Genomic DNA, 27,504 nt, shown 5'->3' on the forward strand with positions numbered 1-27,504 from the left:
TATTGAGCTGTTAAGATGTCCACATAGCATGATAATGTACAATATAAAATAACGCTATTGATTCGTCGTATTAAGGTCGTGATCGTAAATAATGACAGAATGACATCTGACTGACGTCATTCTTTTGATTTGTATAAGGAGTTGGTAACATATTTATTTATTTATTTACTTATTCATTAAAAATAATTATAACATAATGACAGCAAAAGCCAAATCAATGTTATAAACCTAGTGTGCTAACATACAAAGTTATAATAAATGTATTTAACCCGACTCTAGATATCTCTGAGCCGCTTCTAATATCTTTGGCAGGCTACTACTTTATGTAACTTAGAATGGCAAACAAGCTGACGGCTCACCTGATGGAAAGTGGTAACCGTCGCCTATAGACATGAGCAGTAGCATGGACATAACAGAGTATACTGTTTCGCCCATGATACTCCCCATGCGTTGCCATTCCTGAGGACTCAGGTATTATTCCTTTGTACCCTGTAAATTCACTGCCATATCCCACCCTTCAAACCGAAACAGGCATGCAAACACAACTGCTTCACGGTAGAAACACGAATGGGACAGAGGTGACCAAGCAAATGACTTTTGTACAAAGTCTCCCACTGGTAATAAAGTGAGTTTTCAATAAAACCAATGTAACTACAACACAGTAACATCCAACTGTCTGTCGGTACTAAAATCGAATACTATTAATTATTAAAAGACGTTTCCAACGTTAACTATCACAGACCGTGGGAATTTTAACATGATAATTGTACTGTTATAGTATAATAAGCACACTTAGTTTCCATGGTACAAAACAAATGTCTAATCTATTTCCGAAATCCAAATCTTACAAAAAACTGGGCCAGTAGGTCGTTTAAAATAAGACATAACAACAAATAATAATAAGTTTTTTTCTTTGGCTTTATATACACTGCGATCTGTCTCCTTGCTGGGACAAGAAATAGTATTTTTGACGTATACTTTAATGGCGTGCTCAGTATGCGACTTGAGCCGCATCCTACTTTATTTTATAGAATCATGTCTTGGGGCATTCTGCGTTTCAGTCTGCGAGCTGTGTGATTTACGTCCATAAGATCTCTTGCCAGTCTGTTAGGGTGTTTTGTTTTTCTCTCCTTGTAGGATTGTGTGTGTTGTAGTAATAATAAGTGAGACGCTATTTCACACCGGAACACCGCCTGAAATTGTATAAAGCTCAAGTCAGGCCGCATATGGATTACTGTTCTCACCTAAGCTAAGACAGCTTCCAAAAAGTTGGGGGTGCTCAATAGGGTGAGACGGTATTTCACGCCGGAAAACCGCCTGAAATTGTATAAAGCTCAAGTCAGGCCGCATATGGAGTACTGTTCTCGCCTATGGGCGGGAGCGCCACAGTACCAGCTCCTTCCGTTAGACCGCATTCAAAGTCCGGCGGCTCGAATTATCGATAGTCAACGCTTTACTGTCCGACTTAACCCACTGAAACTGCGCAGAGATGTTGCATCTCTGTGCATCTTCTACCGTAAAAAATTATCAGACACAATAAAATCAAGTTTAAACATACTTTACGATTTGGTTTCATAACCTGCTGACATACGGGATAGTCCTTCCATTACTTCCTTCAAGAGAAGACTGAAATCACACCTTTTAACCAATAGTACATTCCGGGGGAAAGGGATTGTTAGTAATGGAGACTGAGAATCCCATTGCTAGCAATATACCCAACCAGGTCGACCTCTTCGCGGTTCTCGCTGGAAACTATCATGGTTAATTCCTGATGAATTCATCGTGATGGGCTAACTGGCCTGTTTTCATTCTCATCTATCACCCTTCACTGGTGCTCCGCCAGCGTATCCCGTTAGCGCAGGCGGGGTTACCATACTATTTTCACCCATAAAAAAAAACCAATAGTACATGATAATTTTATACACTTATACTACTGATTCGATTTCGATAAAGTTTCTTTAGAACCAGTCTTCAGGAATGGCAACGCATGGGGGGTATCATGGGCGAAACAGTGTCCTCTGTTATGTCCATGGTACTGCTCATGTTTATAGGCGATCGTTACCACTTTCCATCAGGTGGCCGTCAGCTTGTTTGCCATTCTAAGTTGTATATAAAAAAAAAACAATTTGCAAGTATATACTTTCAAATAAAGACAAACGGACAGAGTTATTAGATAATACGCATAAAAGAGGTTAAAAAAAGGGGAAGAAGGAATTGTTTGGAGTAACTAATCTCCATTACTAACAATTCCTGAATATTTTCAAGGCGAGATATATAAGTTTCATATCTCGGATTCCAAATTTGTGAAGCGTATTCCACTTTACTTCTAACTGAATGAAGGTGAAACTTATTTTAATATATAAAATAAATACTGAAAAATGATTCGTCGAAAACAGATAAATTTTTTTATTCATGCGTGTGTAAATCGAAACCTGAATGTTTTGGTTTTAAGAATTTATGCGTCATAATTCTTTTTTTTTTATACAACTTAGCAATGGCAAACAAGCTGACGGCCCACCTGGTGGAAAGTGGTAACCGTCGCCTATAGACATGAGCAGTACCATGGACATAACAGTACACACACATACTGTTTCGCCCATGATACCCCCCATGCGTTGCCATTCCTGAGGACTCTGGTGTTATTCTTCTGTACAAAATTCTTTTAATGATGTTACTTAGAATGGCAAACAAGCTGACAGGTCCACCTGATGGACCTGTCAGCTTGTTTGCCAACGCATGGGGCGTTGCCATTCCTGAGGACTCAGGTGTTATCCCTCCGTACTCAGTAAATTCACGCCATATCCACGCCCACCCTTCAAACCGAAACTCAGCCGTGCAAACACAACTGCTTCACGGTTGAAACACGAATGGGACAGAGGTACCCAAGCAATCGACTTTTGTACAAAGTCTCCCTCTGGTATTCTCTTCAGTCACCAAAAGTGACGACCAGGTGACTAAAAGTTGACCTGTTTTTGACATTCGATGCTCTATAATAGAGTAAAGGGTACGATAAATTGTAAAGGCGTCCAATAAATCAGTGCGAGATCGACTAAAACCATTACAAGTGTATCCCATACGTTCCGAGTGCGGGATAATTCACTTTGATGCCTTCCCGTGACCCTTCTCCGCACCTTTACCTCGTGTAGGTACATTCTTTTAATCCAATCATGTTTTTCTGCAGCTGTGAAAATTCAAACGGAACTTTTTAGCAGACATAACATAACATTATTAACCGACTTTAAAAAGAAAGAGGCTCCCAATTCGGTTGTAGTATTTGTGCATATTTTTTTAAATTGATGATAATGGAATGGTAACCCCGCCTGCGCTATCGGTATACACTGGCGGGGCACCAGTGAGGGATGATAGGTGAAGATGAAGCAGGTCAGTTAGCCCATTGTGACGAATTTACGAAACTAATAATATGATCAATGAATTGTACAATCGATCAATCACGATGGTTTCCAGGGGGACCACGAGGAGGTCGACCCGACAGGGTATATTGCTAGCAGTGAGACTTATAGTCTGCATTACTAACAATTGTTTTCCCTTGAGTGAGACAATGTTTTAAACCATTGTCATAAAAAGCTCTTCATCATTGTAACTGTCGAAAACAATTTGTGTATACAATACAAATAATATTATTGGGTTTAGCATTAAAATAGTTACCTATCAAAGTCAACAATGACCGTTTCAAATTGGCCAAAGTTAGCAAATTAATCAATCTGGTCGCCCCGGGTCACCGCAAGATCAGCTATTAAAGATCCTTTGTAAACAAACTAGTAGCGTCCGACCGTAACAGGTTTTACAGCCGAAACCGAAACCGAAATTTCGGCCTGTGATCGGTGATCTACCCTGAAATAAAATTCCGGATTTTCGGGCTCAATTTCGTGTTTTTGTTCGTACCTAAATCGACCCAGTAAATGGAGCTTAACATTTCGTTCATCAAAAATCCTATTTTAATAGTCCAAAGGAACCATATCTTAACGTTTTTAATAATTTTAAACAGCATGTGTTATGTAATTTTAACATCAAATTTCTGTTTCATTCGTCCCCGAAATTTCGGAAAATACTTCATGGTAGACCCTTTGTCTCAGTTTCGGCCGAAACCGAAACCGAAACTTACTGAAACATATTTAAAATTTCTCTTCTATTCTGAAATGTAGTGTATTATTTACACAAACACACAGATAGTTAAAGGGTAATAATAAACACTAATTAAAGTGTGTAACAAATATGTCATATATATTTACATGTAAAAACATGTTAAAATTATGACTTACTCTTGGAAGTAAACTTAAAAAAACAACTTTCAGTTAGACATACACACACAACACAAACACAATTTCGACTGCAGCCAAAAGTTTTGGCTAATTTTTGGCCGAAACCGAAACTAAGGCCGAAAGTAGAATTTCTAGCCGAAACCGAAACCGAAACCGACCGTTCGTGAGGACACTACAAACTATCTCACTGGGAACAACTAGCAAACGACGCAAATAATAACTGGTATGTTTACATAAATACAAACTCTGAACAATTTTGCGGACCATTTATTAGGAAATGAATTAACGTTCGCATTTCTAATATTGATTAGAATAAGTACTAGTTATTATTGGCTTTTAATGCAGAAACTAGGCTAAGATATAATTATAGACAGTTAATTAAAAAGTAAAAAAGTTCTAGTTGTAATTATCGCACTAACGATGTCTCGATTAAATTTACAACGAATCGAAATATATATTATAGTGTATAAATTTCTTTATTAATTTACGTGTGTTATAAATGGCTCAAATAAAGTGTTTATCTATCTATCTAAATATTTCATCACTGAATCGATATTTAATTTGTACTACAATAAACTATAAAATATAAAATTTTGCCTCTAACTTGTTAAAGTTTCGTCGAATGACCAAAGAGTGTGTTATGCTCTGTTGGAAACACTAAATTTAATATTATACTATGCGTCAGCCTAATTATCAGAATGCGTGAGTCCTTACGAATGAACTTTACAGGAGCAAGTAAAAACTGTTTATTTTTTCTATACGGGGCAATTTCTCCATAACTCCATTGTATGGACTAATAATACTATACGGGGAAAATATTTCGATGCAATTATGAATTTGCCGTATGCTTGTTTGCCAGTTCAGTGGTATAAAAAAAACATTCTATACAATGGATATGTTCCTAGATTTACTAAGCTACGACGCCCTAACTTATTATGTACTTGATAATTGATTCTTGTGTGTACCCATACAATTTATCGTGAATAGTCAAGTCAAGATACTAAAGTTAATATCTACCCTGTTCTTTTGTGGTAAGGTTTATATTCAAACGGTGTATTTTGTGTTTAGAACTTATAGCGTGAATCGAGTAAGCCGCTTGTCAGTGACTCGATTGGTTACCAGCGCCCGATTATGTTATAGAAAATGTATGGTGTACAAACAGAGTTAGCAAAATTAAGCTATAAAAGACTTTGTTTAACTAAAATGACCTAAAAGGTGACTAAATTGTCAAATCTTAAAATCGTTCAACTAAATTTCTATTGTATGTAGTATATTCATTTATTTTAACGTCTATTGTATAAGTAGGTAGGTATTATATGGATGGAGACTTTGTACAAAAGTCGATTGCTTGGGTACCTCTGTCCCATTCGTGTTTCAACCGTGAAGCAGTTGTGTTTGCATGGCTGTGTTTCGGTTTGAAGGGTGGGATATGGCGTGAATTTACAGGGTACAGAGAAATAACATCTGAGTCCACAGGAATGGCAACGCATGGGGGGTATCATGGGCGAAACAGTATACTCTGTTGTGTCCATGATACTGCTCTGTCTATAGGGCCGTCAGCTTGTTTGCTATTCTAAGTTGTATAAAAAAAAGTTAGAAAAAAATTCTAGTACTGTTTTATAAATGTCAATTATTTATTGATAAATGTTTCGTAAGCACACGTTATATTTTAATGTATTAACTGCCGGTTTAACTTACGTGTAATTAGATAAAAAAAAAGCTAGACTAGTTTCGGAATCAATTCGTAATCCTTAGTCATAAGCGATTGTAAGTAACAGTCAGTTAATTAAACAGAGGTATCAGTGTTTAAACGTCGTTCTTCTTGTAATCTAACTGCCATATGTTGGGGGGGAAAGAGATTGTTAGTAATGTAGACAAAGAATCCCATTGCTAGCAATATACCCAACCAGGTCGACCTCCTCCTCGCGGTTCTCCCTGGAAACTATCATGTTTAATTCTTGATGCATTCATCATGATGGGCTAACTGGCCTGTTTTCATTCTCATCTATCACCCTTCATTGGTGCTCCGTCAGCGTATCCCGATAGCGCAGGCGGGGTTACCATACCATTTTCACCCATCAAAAAAAACTGCCATATGTCAACCTTCAAGCACCTACCACGTTTCATTAGGTGAGCCTTCACTGTATTTTGTAGATATAGTGTTGGGTCCGTTTTAATATAAATACCTATACATCTCCCGTGATGTGTTGAGGCGACACAGTAATTTAGTGGGGGCCTTGTCAAGTGTCATCCCCGTATAGGCCTGTCTCAATATATCCCATCGTTCGTTCGCTATCCGCCCATTAAGGGCGGGTCACAGGTGTGCGGTTGTTTAGCCACACTATTGTGTTTGGGTTTATTGTTTACAAACTTTAATTCTGTTTTTCCATTATTTATTTTGTTTAGTTACAAAATTACAAACAAGTTGTTTTCACAACGGTTTTGAAACTGACATTTTCATTTGTGGAGCGGATAAAACTGTTTACTGTGTATACATACAGACAGAAATAATCAACTTAAAGTATTCTGTTAGTGAACAGGAGTTGAAGTAATCTAAGATTTTGTTACCGAAAAAAAAACATCGCCTTCAACCGTGGTGATAGTTTCACCAAGTCGTTGGCCAAGCGTGGCAACTACTGGTTAAATTTCCCCTAAGGTAAAGTGCTATAGGGCTTCGTTCCTTATGAGGAAGGCCTATGTCCAACAGTGGACAGATAACGACTGGTATGATTATAATAATGATAGTAAGCAAGACTTACTTCAAGATACATGACTACGTCAAGAATGCGTTTTTCAAGGCACTTCCTTTCACGCACAACCACTCTTTGGAATCAACTTCCAGCAGCAGTATTTCCGAACCGATACGACATCATAACCTTCAAGAAAATAACATATTCCTTTTTAAAAGGTCGACAGCACACCTGCTATGCCGTTGGTGTTGTGGGTGATCGTAGCCAGCGGTAGTTACTCATCATCAGGTGAGCTACATGCTCGTTTGGCTCCTGTATTGTAAAAGAAAGAATACCTGAATAAGAATTTTAATTAAACTGTAGCACATATAGTAAACCAATCAAACAATTCACGTTTCAAATTCGGTCGGAAAAAGTCTTGAAGCGTTCTGGCGGCGCGCCAACTAATACAAGCAGACTTCTTGCAGCCTAAGTACCGAGCCAACTTCGAAACTCCGTCACTACTCCGGAACTCGTTGTTGTAAAATGAACAAGTATGTTTTGCTTTGTTTAAAAAAAAACAACCACAATTGTAGCAAATACACAATGAGCTATTAGATGTTTCGTAAACATATTAAATTATATATATATATATATATATATATATATATATATATATATATATATATATATATATATACGTATATATATATTTAAATAATAATAGTTCAACTTTTTTTATGTATTTTTTTATATAACATTTCGATTTTTAATGACTTATTTAACATTTATTATTTTTATGGTAACATCTATACACTCACCATGTTTCTTGTAAATAAATAAATAAAAATCTACTAAAAAAATCCAACCGTTCCCCTTTATAGTATTAATATAGAAGATAACAGAAATTACGCTTACGCTTGACCTTTTTCCAGTGTAATGTTGCGAAGAGATGGAAATCAAGCTGGCATTACGCATTATCTGTCACACACGACCTCCATACTGCCAGCGAGCTTTGCTCGCAAATTGCTAGCGATGTGCTCTCGTATGTATGTTGCAAGTCACAAGCGGCAGCGTTATTACACGATAAACTTTATATAATAATGTTTTTCTCGTCAAACACGACAAAGGAAGATTTTATACGAATGTCAGCCTGGATACGTCTTAAGTTACTTCCGCATAGCAGCTATGCTTTCAAAACTATGTTTTTTTATATCACTGAGGTGGCAAACAAGCACATGGCCTGTCTGGTGGTAAGCGGTTACTATGGCTTATGAACGTCTACAATACTAGGGGCAATAACGCATGCAGTGTCGGCCTTGAAGGAATCCCGTTTCGTCTTTTTTTAGTTCCGGGTTTTCTTGAAGAAACCGCGATAGGGATTTCGTCTCTAGGTTTGAAAGGACGTGTCAGAGACATTATAGAATACAGAGACATCACCAGTCGTTAGGTACAGCAACATATGAGCGTTACAGTATATTACAATATAGTTCATGTCTATAGACGACAGTTACCACTTTCTACCAGATAAATTGTTTATTGTAAGTCGCTCATAAAAGGCTCGTTAATAGTATTAATCTAATTTTTAATAATAATATATTTTTACTTTAAGTATACCCATAGTGATACCATTACAACATAATTATAATATCCTTTTACATTAATTGTTACCATAGTTAATAATAATGAATATTTATTTTATTTATTTATTTATTTAACACTTTATCGCACCAACATTACATGATTTGTTGAACAATTTTCGATAAGTATAGTGTAGTACAAAAGGCGGTCTTATTGCTAAGCAATCTCTTACAGACAACCTTTGGGTAGAAAGAATTAAAGAAAAAATAGACAGGTGGCGCGTTAAAATAATAGATCTGTAAAAATAACATGAAATAATAAATATCTGTGACAGCATAAATACGTACAAATATACAACATTAACATATATATATATATATATATATATATATATATATATATATATATATATATATATATATATATATATATATATATATATATATATATATATATATAACACATAAAACTGCTAGGAAATAAGGAGAACTAAATGATTTTAAGGAAATTATGATCTTAATTAACATTTCATACATTTCAACATATTTTATGGTCCGTACGCCAAGCCACATTATCACATTATGCTATACAATATCTCTTAGTTTATGTAATTAGAGAGACTTGTCGACTGAAACGTCTAATGACAAAGATTGGAAAGGGGTTGTTATGTCGATTTAAAAGATGAAATAAAAGTTTTCCAACGCCAAGTGGAGATATTGGTATATGATATATAGCTGTATATGTATTATATATATATATATATATATATATATATATATATATATATATATATATAAAACACAAATGGATCTTTATTAAATTTTTATCCATATGGTAAAAAATTCTATTCTGCTATATACAGAAAATGTAATATGGAATAGTATTTATGTTTACACATGCTATGTTTTTTTTCTTCTTTTTTTATACAACTTAAAATGGGAAACAAGCTGACGGCCCACCTGATGTAAAGTGGTAACCGTCGCCTATAGACATGAGTAGTACCATGGATATATAGAGTATACTGTTTCGCCCATGATACCCCCATGCGTTGCCATTTCTGAGGACTCAGATGTTGTTCGTCTGTACCCTGTAAATTCACGCCATATTCCACCCTTCAAACCGAAACACAGCCATGCAATCACAACTGCTTCACGGTTGAAACACGAATGGGATAGAGGTACTTAAGCAAACGACTTTTGTACAAAGTCTCCGTCTGGTAAAAAAAAAGCGGTAAATGTAGAAATAAAGCGGTTTATCTAATAATATAATTGTTGATTACTAATCCAACAATTAATTAAAAATCTTCTTTTTACACTGCACTACATATTAATAAAACGAAAATATTACTTCAATTCAGTGGCATAGTAACTGGAAGGTTAGACGGGGTAGTGCCCCAGGGCCCTCAAGCTCAGAGAAATCTCAGATTCTCACTTACAAACTATAAATTGAACTAGTTAAACTTCTCTCACATTCGGAATACAAACAAACCAGATTCCAGGAACACGACTTTAATAATGGTAACTTATTTGAAAAAAAAAATACAGGGGAATTTCCAACAAGTATAGAGCATCTCTGAAACTTGCGGGGAACTCCCCTATATTATTAAGCTAGTTTATTTTTTGCCCCAGATTTTTGCTTTTGGTTACCTAGCTACACCACTGCTTCAACGTATTAAGTTAGAACATCTAAACCGCTACCTCTCGTGCTTTGCACCGTACACTTTATTACAGGTAAATGCTGGCATTAAATGAGTTTTGAAGGAAGCGAAGCTCATAAAAATCCTGAATACACTTTTGTATCCACTGATCGCTAACAGATGGCGCCTCAAAGTTTCACTGTGTTCAAATAAGCATTATAATCGAATTTCTTCAAGTCGAAACTTTTCGAGAGAATTTTGTTTATAATTTCCGCCATATATTTCAAAGTTATGGCCCTGTGGGATCCCGGCCCTACATCGAGACACAACAAAGGTCATGAGTTCGAATCTGATAGACATCAAATACTTTTTTATAAAAATTGCTTGTTAACTATATATATAGTTAGCTACATATACTTATCCTTCAACTCCAGTCTTCAGTCTCCCTCTGGTACATAAGTAAATGCATAAATATTACTATAACAAACAATTAACTATATTAGAAGAACAAATGAAACTATCTTTAACTCAGAGATAGTAATATATTATCTGTGCTCAGAATAACCAGCAAGAATAAATATTCGACCCGATCAATTAATTATTCCGATCACTCGAACAAAGTCGCGGGTAAGAACTAGTAATACCGAAACATAGATTTAATATATTTACATTATTTTCGTAAAAAAATAAATAAAAAAAAATTAAATTAAAATAAATAATACAAACGTCTTTGTAAGAGAAGAAATCGAATAATACGTCGTTTTATTTTATAAAAATTTCAAATTAAAATTAATCACCTAAATACCCACGGATATAAATTATATTTTTTCTGGGACTATCCAATTACTGAGAAATATATATATATATATATATATATATATATATATATATATATGAATCTTTGTTCGTTAGGTATAAATGCAGCTTCAAAGAAATATATAACGGCGCTCCAAATCTCATTAGAGCCTTATAACTCGACACTTCCACGGGTAGGTAGTGCGAATGAGAGGAAATATATTTGAATTAAAGTGGAGTGGGGGGGGGGGGGGTACTCGCGTGGGAATAAAATTGTATTTTACTCAACCAGGGCGAAGAGTTTAAGCAAATTTAAAAAGAAGAAGGATTTTCAAGTGGGTTTATTTTTTATCGGTAGCCTTTAAAAAAAAGGAGCTTCTGAATTCGGTTGTTTTTTTTTTTGTTTGTTATTTATAATCCGATTGGAAGTATTCTTTTTTTTATCTGAAAGGATATACTTTCAGACCGGTCGTGGAGAAATTTTATCAAAATCGGTCTAACACAAACAATAACTGATTCTGTCTCGGTTGAAGTCATGGAAAAATATCTCAAATTATTGTGGATATGTTACGAATTACCAATTTTACTCTGAAACGATTTTAATCATTCTTTTTACAATCAATAGGGTTTACCAAAGGGAGACTTTGTACAAAAGTCGTTTGCTTGGGTACCTCTGTCCCATTTGTGTTTTAACCGTAAAGCAGTTGTATTTGCATGGCTGTGTTTCGGTTTGAAGGATGGGATATGGCGTGAATTTACAGGGTACAGAGGAATAACACCTGAGTCCCCAGGAATGGCAACGCATGGGGGTTATCATGGGCGAAACAGTATGTGTGTGTACTGTTATGTCCATGGTACTGCTCATGTCTATAGGCGACGGTTACCACTTTCCATCAGGTGGACCGTCAGCTTGTTTAGAGAAAGTACCCGAGCAGAAAAGAAAGGATAACATTAATAATAATAAGGACTCAAATTGTCCTCGACGCGGTGTCCATAAAAATGATGAAGCTTTTTTTTATATGAGTACAACTTAGAATGTCAAACAAGCTGACGGCCCACCTGATGGAAAGTAGTAACCGTCGCCTATAGACATGAGCAGTATCATGGATATAACAGAGTATACTGTTTCGCCCATGATACCCCGCATGCGTTGCCATTCTTGAGGACTCAGGTGTTATTCCTCTGTACCCAGTAAGTTCACGCCATATCCCACCATTCAAACCGAAACACAGCCATGCAAACACAACTGCTTCACGGTTGAAACACGAATGGGACAGAGGTACCCAAGCAATCAACTTTTGTACAAAGTCTCCCTCCGGTAATAGCGTTTATATAATTCTCACCTGTCATCCCATATTTATTATATCAACCAATACTACACTGCCGAGTATAGGTCTCCCCCATTTTATATATAAGGGGGGTTTGCCCGTAGTTGCCACGCTTGCCAAGCGGGTTGGTAACCACAGTTAGGTTTTGATGATGTTTGAAATGGGACACTGTTGCGTATTCCTTGACCATTAAGTTCCCTTTTTCGTCTCTTACGACGCCCACGGGAAAGGAAGAGATGGAACATTTTATGCTGGGATTACATGGTAGCATACGACTAAATTATCCCATATATGTACCTAACAATTACATATACATCAATGTACATCAATATACGGGGTTACTTTTCCATTTCCATCCATTAGAAAAACCAATTTATCTATTTTCTGTGAAGCATGTTTTTCTTTGAGACAGTATGGAGTTCTTCATAAAAGCTACATTAAGCTTTCTTCAGGGTCGGCAACGTGCACTTGACTCTCCTGGTGTTGCAGGCGTCCATAGGCTACAGTGACCGTTTACTATCAGACGGGCTGCATGCTTGTTTGTCAACTTTGTGGTATAAAAAAAGACATAAATCACAGTATGCGTCCAAGAGCTGGAGCTTTTAACTTTTGTATATACACTCAAAAAGCATTACCCTCTTTTCTTTATCAGTTACTAAAATATCATTTAATTCAATACTAATTGAAAGTTTTCATTTGCCAGCAGGTGGTCGTCATGGGTAGCAGCACGACATCAGACAAGACCATCAACACCAGCACCGACTCCGCAGCCACTGCCCTCACCTCCATCACGGGGACAGACGACTCCATGGAAGCTGAACCTGAACCGCCTGAGTTGCCGCACCAATCCCCAAGCCTCATGGACGCGGAGCCCTTTCACAACCCCCCAAGCACAGCCCCACCTCACTATCATCGAGCTCAGAATAGTTGCGAATTGGAATCTCCCGTTTACACAAAACCCCAGTCAGCTTCAGACGTCATAGATTCCCCCAGACCAGGGCCGGCCAGATTTGTCTTCGACGTTCCATTGCCAGATCCGAAACGGTTTGAGAAGAAGAGAAACAAAACACAAGTCAACGTAGCTAGTGGTCCTTCAACGTCTATACAGATACCATACGATCCTAAAATGGAAATGCCTAAAAGTCCAAAAGCCAATCAGTCCAAATATGAAACGCATTTCAAATTCGAACCGGAACCGGTCAAAAGACGTGGCAGTGAACCAAGGATGAAGAATAAACAGAAGTTAGATAAACAAGAGTACTATAAAGATGAGGTTGCAAAGTTGAGGAGGCAGTTGGAGGGTACAGAAGTATTTACGACGAGTAGAAGACGATCTTCCGCACACCAGCACTCGGTGCCTCCGCCTTCATCTAGAAGGCAATCTACAGGTATTTATTTTGGTTTAATACAGTGCTTAATGTGATCACTTGAAACCCATCACAAAATGATTTTACAATTACCCTAATTTTAAATATAATTAATTTCATATTACATTTTAGAATGACAAACAAGCTGACGGCCCACCTGATGGAAAGTATAACCGTTGTCTATAGACATGAGCAGTTCCATGGACATAACAGAACTGTTTCGCCCATGATACACCCCATGCGTTGTCATTCCTGAGGACTTCTGTTCTTCTGTACCCTGTAAATTTACTGCCATATCCCACTCTTCAAACCGAAACACAACCATGCAAACAACTGCTTCACAGTAGAAACACGAATGGTACAGAGGTGCCCAAGCAAACGACTTTTGTACAAAGTCTCCCTCTGGTAATGAATGATAATAGTGAAAAAAATTTTACTTAAATATTGTAACATACTTAAATACATTCACATAATACATAAGAAATACACATCTAATACATAAAAGTTACTTATATTAGTCAAATTATTGAACCATTTTTTTTCCAAACCCCCCACCAGCAGCCCAAGTCCACGTCACAGCTAACCCCTTAGACTCGGCGGCCTCAACCATACCGGCCGGCCGTACGACCATCGTGGTGCAACAGCCGTCTCTCTCCCTCGACTATGGAGGCTGTTCCACTATCCTCGTGAGGGACGAGGACGGAAGACGCAAGAGCAGGGTCTGCAGCGATCACATACAACAGCTGCTGGATGTGACGAGCCAGTTCACTTCTGAGGATCTTCACGATTTTGACAAGAGGTAAGTTGTCGTTTACTACCGGGTAAGGTCCTCTTCCAAAGAGCGAAGATTAGAGTACTTTTATTTAATGGGTAAACATTAGAAGGCAGCCTCTGGTGGGGCACCAATGAAAAATAATTAAGATGAAGATGAAAGCAGGTCAGTTTCTAGGGGGAACCGTGTGGAGGTCGACCTGATAGGATATATTGGCAATGGAGCAGAGGGCGGCCTGTTCTACTCTCATACATGTCTTCGCGCGTAGTTAAAAGCTCCGCTCGCGTCTGGGGTAGGCATCAGACAATTCTATGGTGGACATAGCCCACCAGATCCCCCCACTCCTTAAATACGTATATGCAGCTACCATTGTATTCATTATAACCATATACTCGTAGCTAGCCAGTAGACAACTAAACATCTCTTACAAATAAGAAAAGATCGTGCGTGGCATAGTTTATTGTAACAGTCACCATCATCATTACCACCATCACCACCATCACCACCACCACCACCACCATCGTCATCACCAACACCATCACCATCATCATTACCATCACCTTCACCAACGCCATCATCGCCATCATCATTACCATTATCATAATCACCACCACCATCATCATTACCACCATCAAAATCGCCACCACCACCATCATCATCATCAGCAGCAGCAGCAACAGCAATATTCTTACCATCATCATTACCACCATCATAATCGCCACCACCACCATCATCATCATCATCAGCAGTAGCAGCACCACCCATCTTACCATCATCATTACCAGCATCATCGCCGAAATTAGATAGATAATTTTATTTGCATTACTTACAGCACACAAATTACAACATACATACACAAAAAAAGCGAGATAACATAAATGGCAAAAAAATACATAAAACCAAATGCAACTTTCGTTTGTGAGTGTGCCATAGCAATACAAAATGGCCACAACTCAGTTTATTGCTTCGCCCTCAAAAGAGCAAAGCACTGCTCGTATTCTGTTGTGGCCAAAGGGAATAGGGTGACAATAAATCAATACTACCAGATTATCCGTACAATAAAAAAAAAGATTAATATACAGTAAACAGACAGATATGACAGTTCACTAGCAGACAAATGGGACATGGAGGTAACTTGCAGGAATGTCTAACTTTTGCCTCTCAATTAAGAATTTTTGGAAATTAATTTTGAAGCTTTACCATCATTACCATCACCATCATTACCATCATCACCACCATCATTAACATATCACCATCATCATCGCCATCCATAACATCATCATCATTAAAATCATCATCACCAATACCACCATCATTACCCTCATCATCATCATCATTGCCAATATTACAACCATCATCATCACCACCATCATCATCATCATCATCATCATCCTCACCATAATCATCATCTACATCATCATCATATCAACCGTTAACTCATGTTACATAAAGAAAGATCCACCTGCATCCACTGCAAACCTGCAATGCATTTGAGGTCGTCATTCCATCAAGTTTGGAGTCTTCCTACACTACATTTACCCGTACGGAGTCGTCACTCATGAACCTTTCATCCCCATCGGTTGTCGGTTCTTCGAGCTATGTAACCAGTCCACTGCCACTTCAGTTTACTTATCCTTCGGCTCACAGTTACCATGCGGATGATAAACATTGCTGACAATTGTAACAATTATAAATATAAATGTAACAAATATACATACATTTGTTAATTAATTATAAATTTATAACGGACGTTAAAGCCTTACTTAATTTAACTTTTCATTAGTTAGAAAATCAAAAGGCCTTTATTGTTTGTATAATGAAGTGATTTTGAATTAATTTCTGAACAAATAATTCTATCACTTTTAAGGGGGTATCTGCGTAAAGGAAATGGAGGGAGGGGTATTGTTCTTTGTTTCGCCGCCCTGTCGAACGCTTGGATGAGTTTGGATTGAATGAAAAACAGCAAATTATACGTAGTAATAAATAAATTATTCTCTCTCCACGAAACAGACGGTTCGCTTTGTTTCTAATGGTGCGGTATACACCATGCTTTATACACGCCTACAGATGCCGCTTTTAAGAGTAATGTTTCAAGTTTATTTATATTTATTTTTTTATACAACTTAGAATGGCAAACAAGTTGACGGCCCACCTGAAGTGAAGTGGTAACCGTCGCCTATAGACATGAGCAGTGCCATGGACATAACAGAGTATACTGTTTCGCCCATGATACTCCCCATGCGTTGCCATTCCTGAGGACTCAGGTGTTATTCCTCTGTACCCAGTAAATTCACGCATAATTCATTATACATTAGAGTGTTTTCTGATGTCTTTGATAAGGTATTATGAATCACTGTGTGGTCCCGGCGTAGAATAGGCCGCACCTTTCTTTCCCGTAGATATCGTGGAAGGCGACTGAGAGGTATTAATGGTCGAGAAATGGGCATCAGCATCTTTAAACATCACCAAAGCCTAACTGCGGTTGCCAACCCACCTGCCGAACGTGGCAACTACTGGCAAAACTCCCCTTATGGAGAAAGTCTATATCCAGTAGTGGGCAATTAGTGGGTTTGTCTTTTAATAAATTTAAAATTACACACTAAACGATTACTTGAATGACAAATGTGCATGGTGTTTTTTTTTATTGGATCAAAATGGTATGGTAACCCCGCCGGTGCTAATGGGATACGCTGGCGGGGCATCAGTGAAGGGTGATCGATGAGGATGAAAACAGGCCAGTTAGCCCATCACGATGAATTCAACAGGAATTAATCATGATAGTTTCCAGGGGGAACCGCGAGGAGATCTACCTGGTTGGGTATATTGCTAGCAATGGGATTCTCAGTCTCCATTACTAACAATCCATTTTTCCCCCCATGTGCATGGTGTTAGTCGGTCACGCACGGACTTTCAACGACCATGTTATTTTAGACTACTTTTAGAATGTACTATACATTTAAATAAATACACATAATGTTAACAGTTTCTTGCGGGCTCTTCTCAACAGATAACAACTTTACGAACCCTGCATTCATAAAAAAAATTACGAATTAAAAGTGCTTGTAAACAATAGAATTTTTGACGATTGGCACCTTACTGTCCGGCTCGACCCACTGAAACTTCATAGAGATGTTGCATCTCTGTGCATATTCTACCTAATTTATAATAGGGAGTGCTCAGAAGAATTGTTCGGATTGATACCTGCTGCTGATTTTCACCACCGTACAACCCGCCATAAACTAAAGTTTCATCCCAAATATCTGGACGAGTGGCGGTCCTTCACCGTGCGTTTTTCAAAGCACTTTCTTCCACGCACAACCACTCTTTGGAATCAACTTCCAGCAGCAGTATTTCCGAACCGATATGACAACATAACCTTCAAGAAAAGTGTATATCTGATAGTGTATAGAAAAGTGTGTATCTCTGGTACCGCGTACAACGCGGTTTCAGAGATGTTTTCTCCCACGAACACTCAGGTTATGGAATGAGCTCCCTGCCGAGGTTTTCCCAAGAGACTACAGCATGGGGTTCTTCAAAAGGGGGGTAAAGAGGTTTCTTTAGGGTCGGCAACGCGCGCGTAATACCTCTGGTATTGCAAGCGTTAATAGGCTACGGTAACCGCTTACCATCAGGTGGGCCGTATGCTTGTTTGCCACCTCAGTGGTATAAAAAAAAACTACAAGCCAATTTTGTTTAAAGAAATAAAGTTTATCTATTATTATTAAAAAAACTATTTATTCCTCTGTATCTATTCAGAATGGATCCCTGTCCCCGTGCCAGTAAATGCAATAAGCTCTAATTTCCTTTTTTCTTTTCAAAGGGGATCTCGCCCATTTTACCATACTGCCGAATTGAATGTTTCCTTTGCGTAATTTGTATAATGCTGAGTCATCTTTTTCTTGATTTTTTCGCTTACAGCTTACCTGTACCATCCCATACCATAAGAATAAATACCCAGGTGGAAGCGACACTCCCGTAAATTGAATAATAATAATTACTTTTTAGATGTTTTAGACAAATGGAATTATATTTTCTAGTATTAATATTGGGGGGAAGGATTTTTTAGTAATGGAGTCTAACAGCCTCATTGCGGGGGGAAAGGGGTTGCTAGTAATGGAGACTGAGAATCCCATTGCTAGCAATATACCCAATCAGGTCAATCTCCTCGCGGTTCTCCCTGGAAACTGGTAATTCCTGATGAATTCATCATGATGGGCTAACTGGCCCGTTTTCATTCTCATCTATCACCCTTCTCTGGTGCTCCGCCAGCGTATCCCGTTAGCGCAGGCGGGGTTACCATACCATTTTCACCCATCAAAAAAAAACCTGCGAGATCTGAAGGGAAGAATGGACCACTTTGGCGATTTCCAGCATTCACATAGAAGAGTATCATATGAATGTCACTTCTACCCAGTATATTTATTCTTATATCTGTGGCAACGTTTACATTTACTCCAAGGATATTTACCTGAGACATGTTTATCCAGTTACAAGCAAACTAAAAGAATAGCAATTTGTTTTTTGCCTATTTTTTTTCTCCGTACGTCTGTGTTTATTTCTCTCTTTTCATTTGAGAGTTTCCTCTTGTCGGTGCAACTAATTCATGTATCTACTTCCAGTCAGCTCTATTCCAGTCCTTGACCTCCCTATACGACATGACACCTAGTGTTTCTTTTATCTGTCCCATGTAGTTATTCCACGGTGTTATGTGTTTACTTATACTACAAAAAATCCCATTGTTGATTCTATTTCATATTTCAAATTGATAGTATTTGTGGTTACTGAAACAAAGTGTGGCCGGGACAAAGTTCCTTTTTACCATTTTGGTACGGAACCTCAAAACACAATCAAACACCCGAGACAATTAAACTTTACATAGAGTTTAATTTAAAAATAAAAAGGCACATTTTGTGTAATTGAAACATCAGCGTGAAAATATTTTCGGGAACCCTTTGATGAGAATAATCCACTTTCACAAACAATTTTTCCCTCGCCTCTGTAACTTTTCAGTGTTATGAGCAGTTTCATGTGATTACATTTTATTTGGCTTAGTCCGTCAAATTGAGGGGCAATTGTCGACAAATTTGTTCGCGGAGAATTTTAATAAGTTGGGATATTAATTTAGGAGAAGGGAATGAATGACTTTTTTAGAGTGCTGTGGAGGAATTGTTACTCATAATAGGTGTAAATATGGAAGTGAGTTTGTTTGTTTGTTAGCTCTTACTGCCTTAACTGATTCTTGGATATTTCGGTCATGTTGCTCGACGACAGTCCGACAATCTGGACAAACTAATGGTTGTATGCAAGATAGAGGGAAAAAGACCACGCGGACGATCGCCTAATCCATGGTCGGACCAAGTAACCGCCGTTACGGGACTGTCAATTGCAGCTGCCCTGCGAGAAGCTGAAGACCGTGCAAAATGGAATAACATCATAAGAGAGGCAACAGACACCTTTCAAGGACACGACCTTCAGTAATGAAGAGGACAAAGAGAGAGAGAGAGACTGCCTTAACCCCTCTTTGCATTTTTTTTATTGGTGAAATAAATCAAGGTGATTTAATTCTTGTTCAAAATTAAAGGACAAATTGTTAAAAAAATAAATTTGACAGCTATATTTTTTTTCTGCAATGGACATTAGAAAGGTATCCAGACACGATGATCTTAGAGTGAATTTGTTCTTTTATATAATTTTTGGGCATACAATGTTCTGATGGAAATTTCCACCATTATGCAAAGAAGTGTTAACCAATCACTATGCAATTTGGTGTACACGAAGTATCCCGGTCACGCCAATTAAGTGGTTGTATTAACAAAGATTTTATGGTTCTAATAAATAAATAAATAAATCTATGTAAGCGTATCACTACACAAACGGCTGCATTTGGCTATTTTTTGTTTGTCAAAACAAGTTTTTTTTTTATACAACTTAGAATGGCAAACAAGCTGACGGCCCACCTGATGAAAAGTGGTAACCGTCGCCTATAGACATGAGCAGTACCATGGACATAACAGAATATACTGTTTCGCCCATGATACTCTCCATGCATTGCCATTGCTGAGGACTCAGGTGTTATTCCTCTGTACCCAGTAAATTCACGCCATATCCCACCCTTCAAACCGAAACACAGCCATGCAAACACAACTGCTTCACTATTTTTGAAAACAATTAATTTTGAACAATTAATTTTTAAGTTTACTTGAATAAAAATATTTCTTTTTTTAAATGCATTCGAATGAAATTTGGTACACTGATAGGTTATATCATAACTCAACACATAGGGGGGCAAAGGATTGTTAGCAATGGAATTTGACAGCCCCATTGCTAGCAATATGCCCTATTAGGTCGACCTCCACGTGGTCCCCCCTGGAAACCATCGTGAACAATTCTTACTGAATTCGTCACGGTGAGCTAACAGACCTGCTTCATCCTCATCTATCATCCTTCACTGGTGCCCCGCCGGTGTATACCGATAGCGCGGGCGGGGTTACCATTCCATTATCACCCATTAAAAAAAACCCTCGTTTCTATAAAAACTCCCCCCCCCCCCCCCCCCCCCACCTTCGCCCGCAAAAAGATTAACATTAATACCGTGAAACATTTTCAAAATATTATATCAAAATATAATATATATATATATATATATATATATATATATATATATATATATATATATATATATATATATATATATATATATATATTCTTTATTGCACTAAAACATACAGTAACAACAATAAGTTAATAACAATGTTAGCAAAGGCGAACTTATCTCTGAAAGAGATCTCTTCCAGTCAACCTAACACAGTAGCATAGGAAGTAGTGAGTGGGCAGTAGTAGTGCTAAACAGAAATTAAAATAAATATTTACATAAATTATAATTCACATAAGTTATAATTATAATTAATTGATTTTTAAATAAAAAAATATAGTATTCTTATAAATACTAGATACATGGAATAGGTCTCGTTATGATTAAACTTGGACATACCGAGTCGAAAGTATAAATACTCGGTATAACGAGACAAAAGAGAAATAGTTTCGGACGATTCTCTTTTATCTCGAATAACGTTGCGCAATATTTTTTGTTTGGACTTTCCCTAATGACCTACGTCTTTGGAGTGACCTAACAACTACCTACTGTTAGTTTTCAACTTATGAGTCTCATTAGTTCATAATTCTTTCATATTTTTAGAACAGAATAGAAATAAATATTAATTAATTTGATGTAGGTATTGTTCAGTACATAATACATTTTTTTATACAACTTAGAATGGCAAACAAGCTGACGGCCCACCTGATGGAAAGTGGTAACCGTCGCCTATAGACATGAGCAGTACCATGGACATAATAGAGTATACTGTTTCGCCCATGATACCCCCCCATGCGTTGCCATTCCTGAGGACTCAGGTGTTATTCCTCCGTACCCAATAAATTCACATGCTCCTACCGCCAAAATTGCTTTGTGCTTAAGTGAAGTAATAAGTAGAATTGTAGTAAACTGATTAGATATTATGAATCTGATATATTAAAAAACAAAAATCCCAAATTAAACGTAGATTACAAAAAATAGAAAATATTTATTGCCAGAATAACACAAATACAATCAAAAATACATATATATAAGAAGTGTCTCACATTAGGCAAAAGGAACCAGCTCAGCTAATGCTGTAAATGTCCCAGCGCAATGTGTACAGCTGCACAGCCAGTCCCTTAACCAAATATAACTCTCTAGCGAATTAATAAATAGTTACCAGAGGGAGACTTTGTACAAAAGTCGATTGCTTTGGTACCTCTGTCCCATTCGTGTTTCAACCGTGAAGCAGTTGTGTTTGCATGGCTGTGTTTCGGTTTGAAGGGTGGGATATGGCGTGAATTTACTGGGTACAGAGGAATAACACCTGAGTCCTCAGGAATGACAACGCATGGGGGGTATCATAGGCGAAACAGTATACTCTGTTATGTCCATGGTACTGCTCATGTCTATAGGCGACGGTTACCACTTTCCATCAGGTGGACCGTCAGCTTGTTTGCCATTCAAAGTTGTATAACAAAAAAAGTTAAAAGGTGCAAGCAGTGTTGCCAAAATACGTATTTTTTGTATATTGGATTAAAAAAAATACTGTTCATATAACTATGCAATAATTCAATTCTTGGGGGGAAAAATAAATGTGCTTAGAGAAATCTGAGTATTTTTTTGACAGTTTTTATATTTGTAAACCGTGCCGTGTAAATAAATACAATAATATACCGATAAAAGCAGCGAAATAGAGTGTCGGAGAAATTAAACGTCTTTTATGTTTTTTTTTTGTCGTTTACTTTACGGTTACTTGGCAAAAAGTGGTGAAAATCGACACAAGTTTGTGATTGAGGGAAAGTAAAGGAAATCGTATCGATTTGTGAGAGAAAATATTTGGCATTTGGGTAAAAATTAAAAATAACATCTGACAACCCTGTTAACAATAAGCCTGTTCGCCGTATGGTGCCAATATAGAATTTCCAGCTCTTCCTTTCCCGTGGGTGTCGTAAGAGCCAACTAAGGGAGGGCATGGGATGGGCGATAGAGTCCCTCTTCAAAGCCTAATTACGGTTGCCAACCCGCCTGCTAGGGGGGAAAGGGATTGTTGGTGATGGAGACTGAGAATCCCATTGCTAGCAATATACCCAAGGTCGACCAGGTCGACTTCCTCGCGGTTCCCCCTGGAAACCATCATGGTTAATTCCTGATGAATTCGTCATGAGGGACTAACTGGCCTGTTTACATTCTCATCTATCACCCTTCACTGGTGCTCCGCCAGCGTATCCCGTTAACGCAGGCGGGGTTACCATACCATTTTCACCCATCAAAAAAAAACCCGCCTGCTAAGCGTGGCGACTGCTAGCAAGACCCCCCTTTCCCCGCAAGGAGGAGGCTGCTCATAAACAGCAGTACAGCAGTAGAGACTGATATAATAAGACGATGAACCCTGTTAACAAGTAGATTTCATACGCAATAGAAACCTTAGCTCCAGTTGTAAATTTACATCAGTATTAAGAGTATCATCTATTTGATAGTTCACGCTTATCGCTTTCACATTAGTGATAGCATAGAATAATTCATCCGGTGAATTGGTTACATTTCATTTAATTTCATTACTGAACCAGATTATAATAGCACTAAATTATTAATTTACTAGCGACCCGCCCCGGCTTCGCACGGATACAATGCTGATACTAAATAGCGCGTCCCCAATTACATTACGACTCTACATTAGAAACCTCTAAAATTATCAGTGTTCCTCCACTATATTATGCATGTATTATATATATAAACCTTCCTCTTGAATCACTCTATCTATTAAAAAAACCCGCTTCAAAATCCGTTGCGTAGTTTTAAAGATTTAAGCATACATAGGGTCGGACAGACAGCGACAGCGACTTTGTTTTATACTATTTAGTTAAATTAAATTTATTATTATTTTAATTGTAAGCTATAGTGTATTTTGCATGCCAAACATAGTTTTGGCCGAACATATAAGCACTCGAATATATGTACGTAAAATCATGACCAATATGTACCAAGAACCCTTGCAAATAAATAATTTCATTTAAAAATAAATAAAGCACATCGCTGTGGAAATAATTTGATTTTGTTTTTCGTTTGTTTCATTTCCTTTTTTTACTTTTTTTTTAACCCGTGATTTTAATCTCACTTGATGGAAAGTGGCTATGAAGTCTGAGATGGGGCTCGCCGGCCCATAAATAAATTCAAGTTACGATTATTAGTTTAGAAAAATAAAAACTCAGGGAGAGGCAATTTGCGAGAGAAACTTTGTACAAAAGCCGTCTGAAGGGACACCTCTGCCCCATTAATAATTCTACTGTGAAACAACTTCTCTTGCGTACTTGTGTTTCGGTTTGAAGGATGGGATATAGCAGCTAAAGGATAAGGTACAGAGACTTAGCACTTACTGTCCTATCTCTCCGTGATTCCCTCTGGAAACCAGGTGTATTCTTTTTTTTATACAACTTATAATGGCAAACAAGCTGACGGCCCACCTGATGGAAAGTAGTAACCGTCGCTTATATACATGAGCAGTACCATGGACATAACAGAGTATATTGTCTCGCCCACGATACCCCCCATGCGTTGCCATTCCTGAGGACTGAGGTGTTATTCCTCTGTACCCAGTAAATTCACGCCATATCCCACCCTTCAAACCGAAACACAGCCATGCAAACACAACTGCTTCACGGTTGAAACACGAATGGGACAGAGGTACCCAAGCAATCGACTTTTGTACAAAGTCTCCCTCTGGTGTATTCATCATGATGAGCTAGCTGACCTGCCTTTTCGTACTCACCTCTCACTGGCACCCTGCCAATATATACCGATAGCGCAGATGGGATTACCATTCCTTTATAACCTATTAAAGACACCATAATCCTCAGGAATGGTAACTCATGAGGTGCCAGCGTCAGTCGTACTCAGTAATGTTCATGCCAATAGGTGACGGTTACCATTTTCCATTAAGTGAGCCCGTCAGCCTGATTGTCAATCTATGTATCATAAAAAAAGGCATGATGAAAGAAAATGCGAAATGAAACATGTAATATCTCAAATAATCATGTCATTTCTCGTATAATCTTTAATGAAATCCATAGAATAAATATTATAATTTCGTTTCCCGCCAATTAGAACACCATATTTATTTATTTATTTACAAGATTGAAGTTAATAAACTAAATAGTACTTCATTTTTTATACTCGTATGTGAATTACCAGCAGCACCGCCGCTTGTCATGTCAAAGTCACAGCCGGCTGTAATTTGTTTTCCATATTTTGTATGGCCTTGTAGATATATCGTTCGCATTACTATGTATTTATTTTTTCATAATAATACGTTTATAGACTACTAGCTGAATCCCGCCGTTTTGCCCGCGTGAATCAGTACAATACATTTGTTAATTTACGTGTGTCATAAATGGGTCAAATAACAAGTTTATCTATTTATCTATCTGCAAAAAGTATTGTCTGTGTTGGGTTTTTTTAATGGGTGACAATGGAATGGTAACCCCGCCCGCGCTATCGGTATACACCGGCGGGGCACCAGTGATGGATGATAGGTGAGGATGAAGCAGGTCTGTTAGCTCACCGTGACGAATTCAGTAAGAATTGTTCACGATGGTTTCCAGGGGGACCCACGTGGAGGTCGACCTAATAGGGTATATTGCTAGCAATGGGGCTGTCAAATTCCATTGCTAACAATCCTTTGCCCCCCTATGTGCAGAGTTAGGATATAACCTACCAATTTACCAAATTTCATCATCATCATCATCATATCTGTCACGCCTGTCTCCCATTAGGGTAGGCAGAAACAATGGAACGCCAAATGCTTCGATTCAAACAAAACATTCATCAATCTTGTCATACACGCTCGTCGGTTACGGGTACTTTTAATTTGGCCCTTCTTCAGCACGTCGCCTATTTGGTCGACATACGTCCGTCTAGGGCGGCCCCTACCGACATCTCCATTCATTCTTGCTCGATAAATCTCTTTCGTAATTCTTCTTTCATCCATCCTCTCCAAATGACCAAACCAACGCAACATTCCTTTTTCGATTTTTGTCACTACATCGTCTTTCAGTCCACACTTCTCTCTAATCACACTGTTTCTTACTCTATCTTTTAAAGTAATACCACACATACTTCTCAAAGCTCTCATCTGTACAGCATTTATCTTACTTTCATGCTTCTTCTGCCATACCCACGATTCGCTTCCATACATAAACTCCTTGAATTATAGCAAATTTTTACTTGACATAATCGAGAGCAGTGCACCGTTAAATCTCAATATCTCTGTCACACTTCCCATCCCTCGTAAACAAAGAACCTAAATATAGAAACTCACTCACTTGCTCTACTTTTTCATCTCCTATCATAATCTGGCATGCCGTTAAACTTTCATTCCTCTCAAAAACCATTACCTTCGTCTTCTTCGCATTTATTTTCATACCTTTTCTTGCATACGCTTCATTCATTATAGTCACCATTTGTTGTAATTCATACTCCGACGATGCAAAAAGTACTTGGTCGTCGGCGTATAAAAGAGTCTTAAACAGAGACTCATTCATCCTGAATCCACAATTAGATCCTTTCTTTCAAATTTCATTCGAATGCATTTAAAAAAAGACATATTTTTATTCAAGTAAACTTAAAAATTAATTGTTCAAAATTAATTGTTTTCAAAAATAAACAAAAAAAAACTAAACTACTGAATTGGTTTTAATAAAATTTCTATTGCATTAATCTAAAAGTAGATATATTATTTAAGATATAAACCAATTATTATAAACCAAGTTAGAAACCAATTTGGAAAAATAATTTTCCAAATTGGTTTATAACCGACACAATTATATGGCAACAAACATAAAAAAAAAACAATCAAATTGATAACCTGCTTTTTTGAAGTCGGTTAAAAAAACAAGTGCTTATTCCATTATCCTCTATCAATACTCATTGGGATAAAAAGCGACTGGATATAGTATTGGATTATGGGATGACAAATGAGTGTACGATATGGATTGTTAATACCGTAGGACAGGTGTTTTTAGACACGACCTCCACCTAGCACACAAAAAATATTTCTCGACCCCCCACTTACATGTGTAAATTATCATTATTCTTAATAAATCTATCTATATAACTGTTTTTTTTTTTTACTGAGATATTTGACATAAGATCTACCATAAGCAAGCCAGCTTTTAAACACAAATTGCGCACCTATTTCTTAGAAAAATCACGTTCCCTTTAAGCTTCTCGTGCTGGTTACTCTGTTCGAGCCATAGATTACTATTTGCTCTTCTATTGCAGTTGTTTTATTTAATTGTCTTATAAAGTAATATATTATGTATGTATTTATTGTATATATATATTTATTTATTTCATATATTATGTCTATGTTTATATTATATGAATTTATCAAGTATTGCTTTATTTTTTCCCCTCTATACAAAAATGCACCGCCTACGTATTTCTCTGTTCGCCCAATGGTTGAATGGTAGAGAACACCGTCCGGTGTTAAGACCACCAAAAG

The 27,504-nt window shown here is 37.5% G+C and overlaps 1 protein-coding gene across 5 annotated transcripts in view; it reads left to right on the top strand.

Annotated features, from left to right (window-relative positions):
- LOC113511170 (uncharacterized) overlaps window positions 1–27,504 on the top strand; it is a 244,882-nt gene that overhangs the window by 189,823 nt on the left and 27,555 nt on the right. For 2 of the 5 annotated variants that reach the window (XM_031912233.2, XM_031912238.2), the window contains 2 exons: window positions 12,993–13,677; window positions 14,215–14,455. In XM_031912233.2, coding sequence (XP_031768093.2) covers window positions 12,993–13,677; window positions 14,215–14,455 — 926 coding nt within the window. The remainder of the gene's footprint in view (window positions 1–12,992; window positions 13,678–14,214; window positions 14,456–27,504) is intronic. The other 3 variants (XM_052899689.1, XM_031912239.2, XM_052899690.1) reach the window with 2 other exon arrangements.

The sequence above is a fragment of the Galleria mellonella genome, unplaced genomic scaffold (assembly GCF_026898425.1).
Source record: "Galleria mellonella isolate WM207_F2 unplaced genomic scaffold, CSIRO_AGI_GalMel_v1 utg625, whole genome shotgun sequence".
NCBI classification, from domain to species: Eukaryota; Metazoa; Arthropoda; class Insecta; order Lepidoptera; family Pyralidae; genus Galleria; species Galleria mellonella.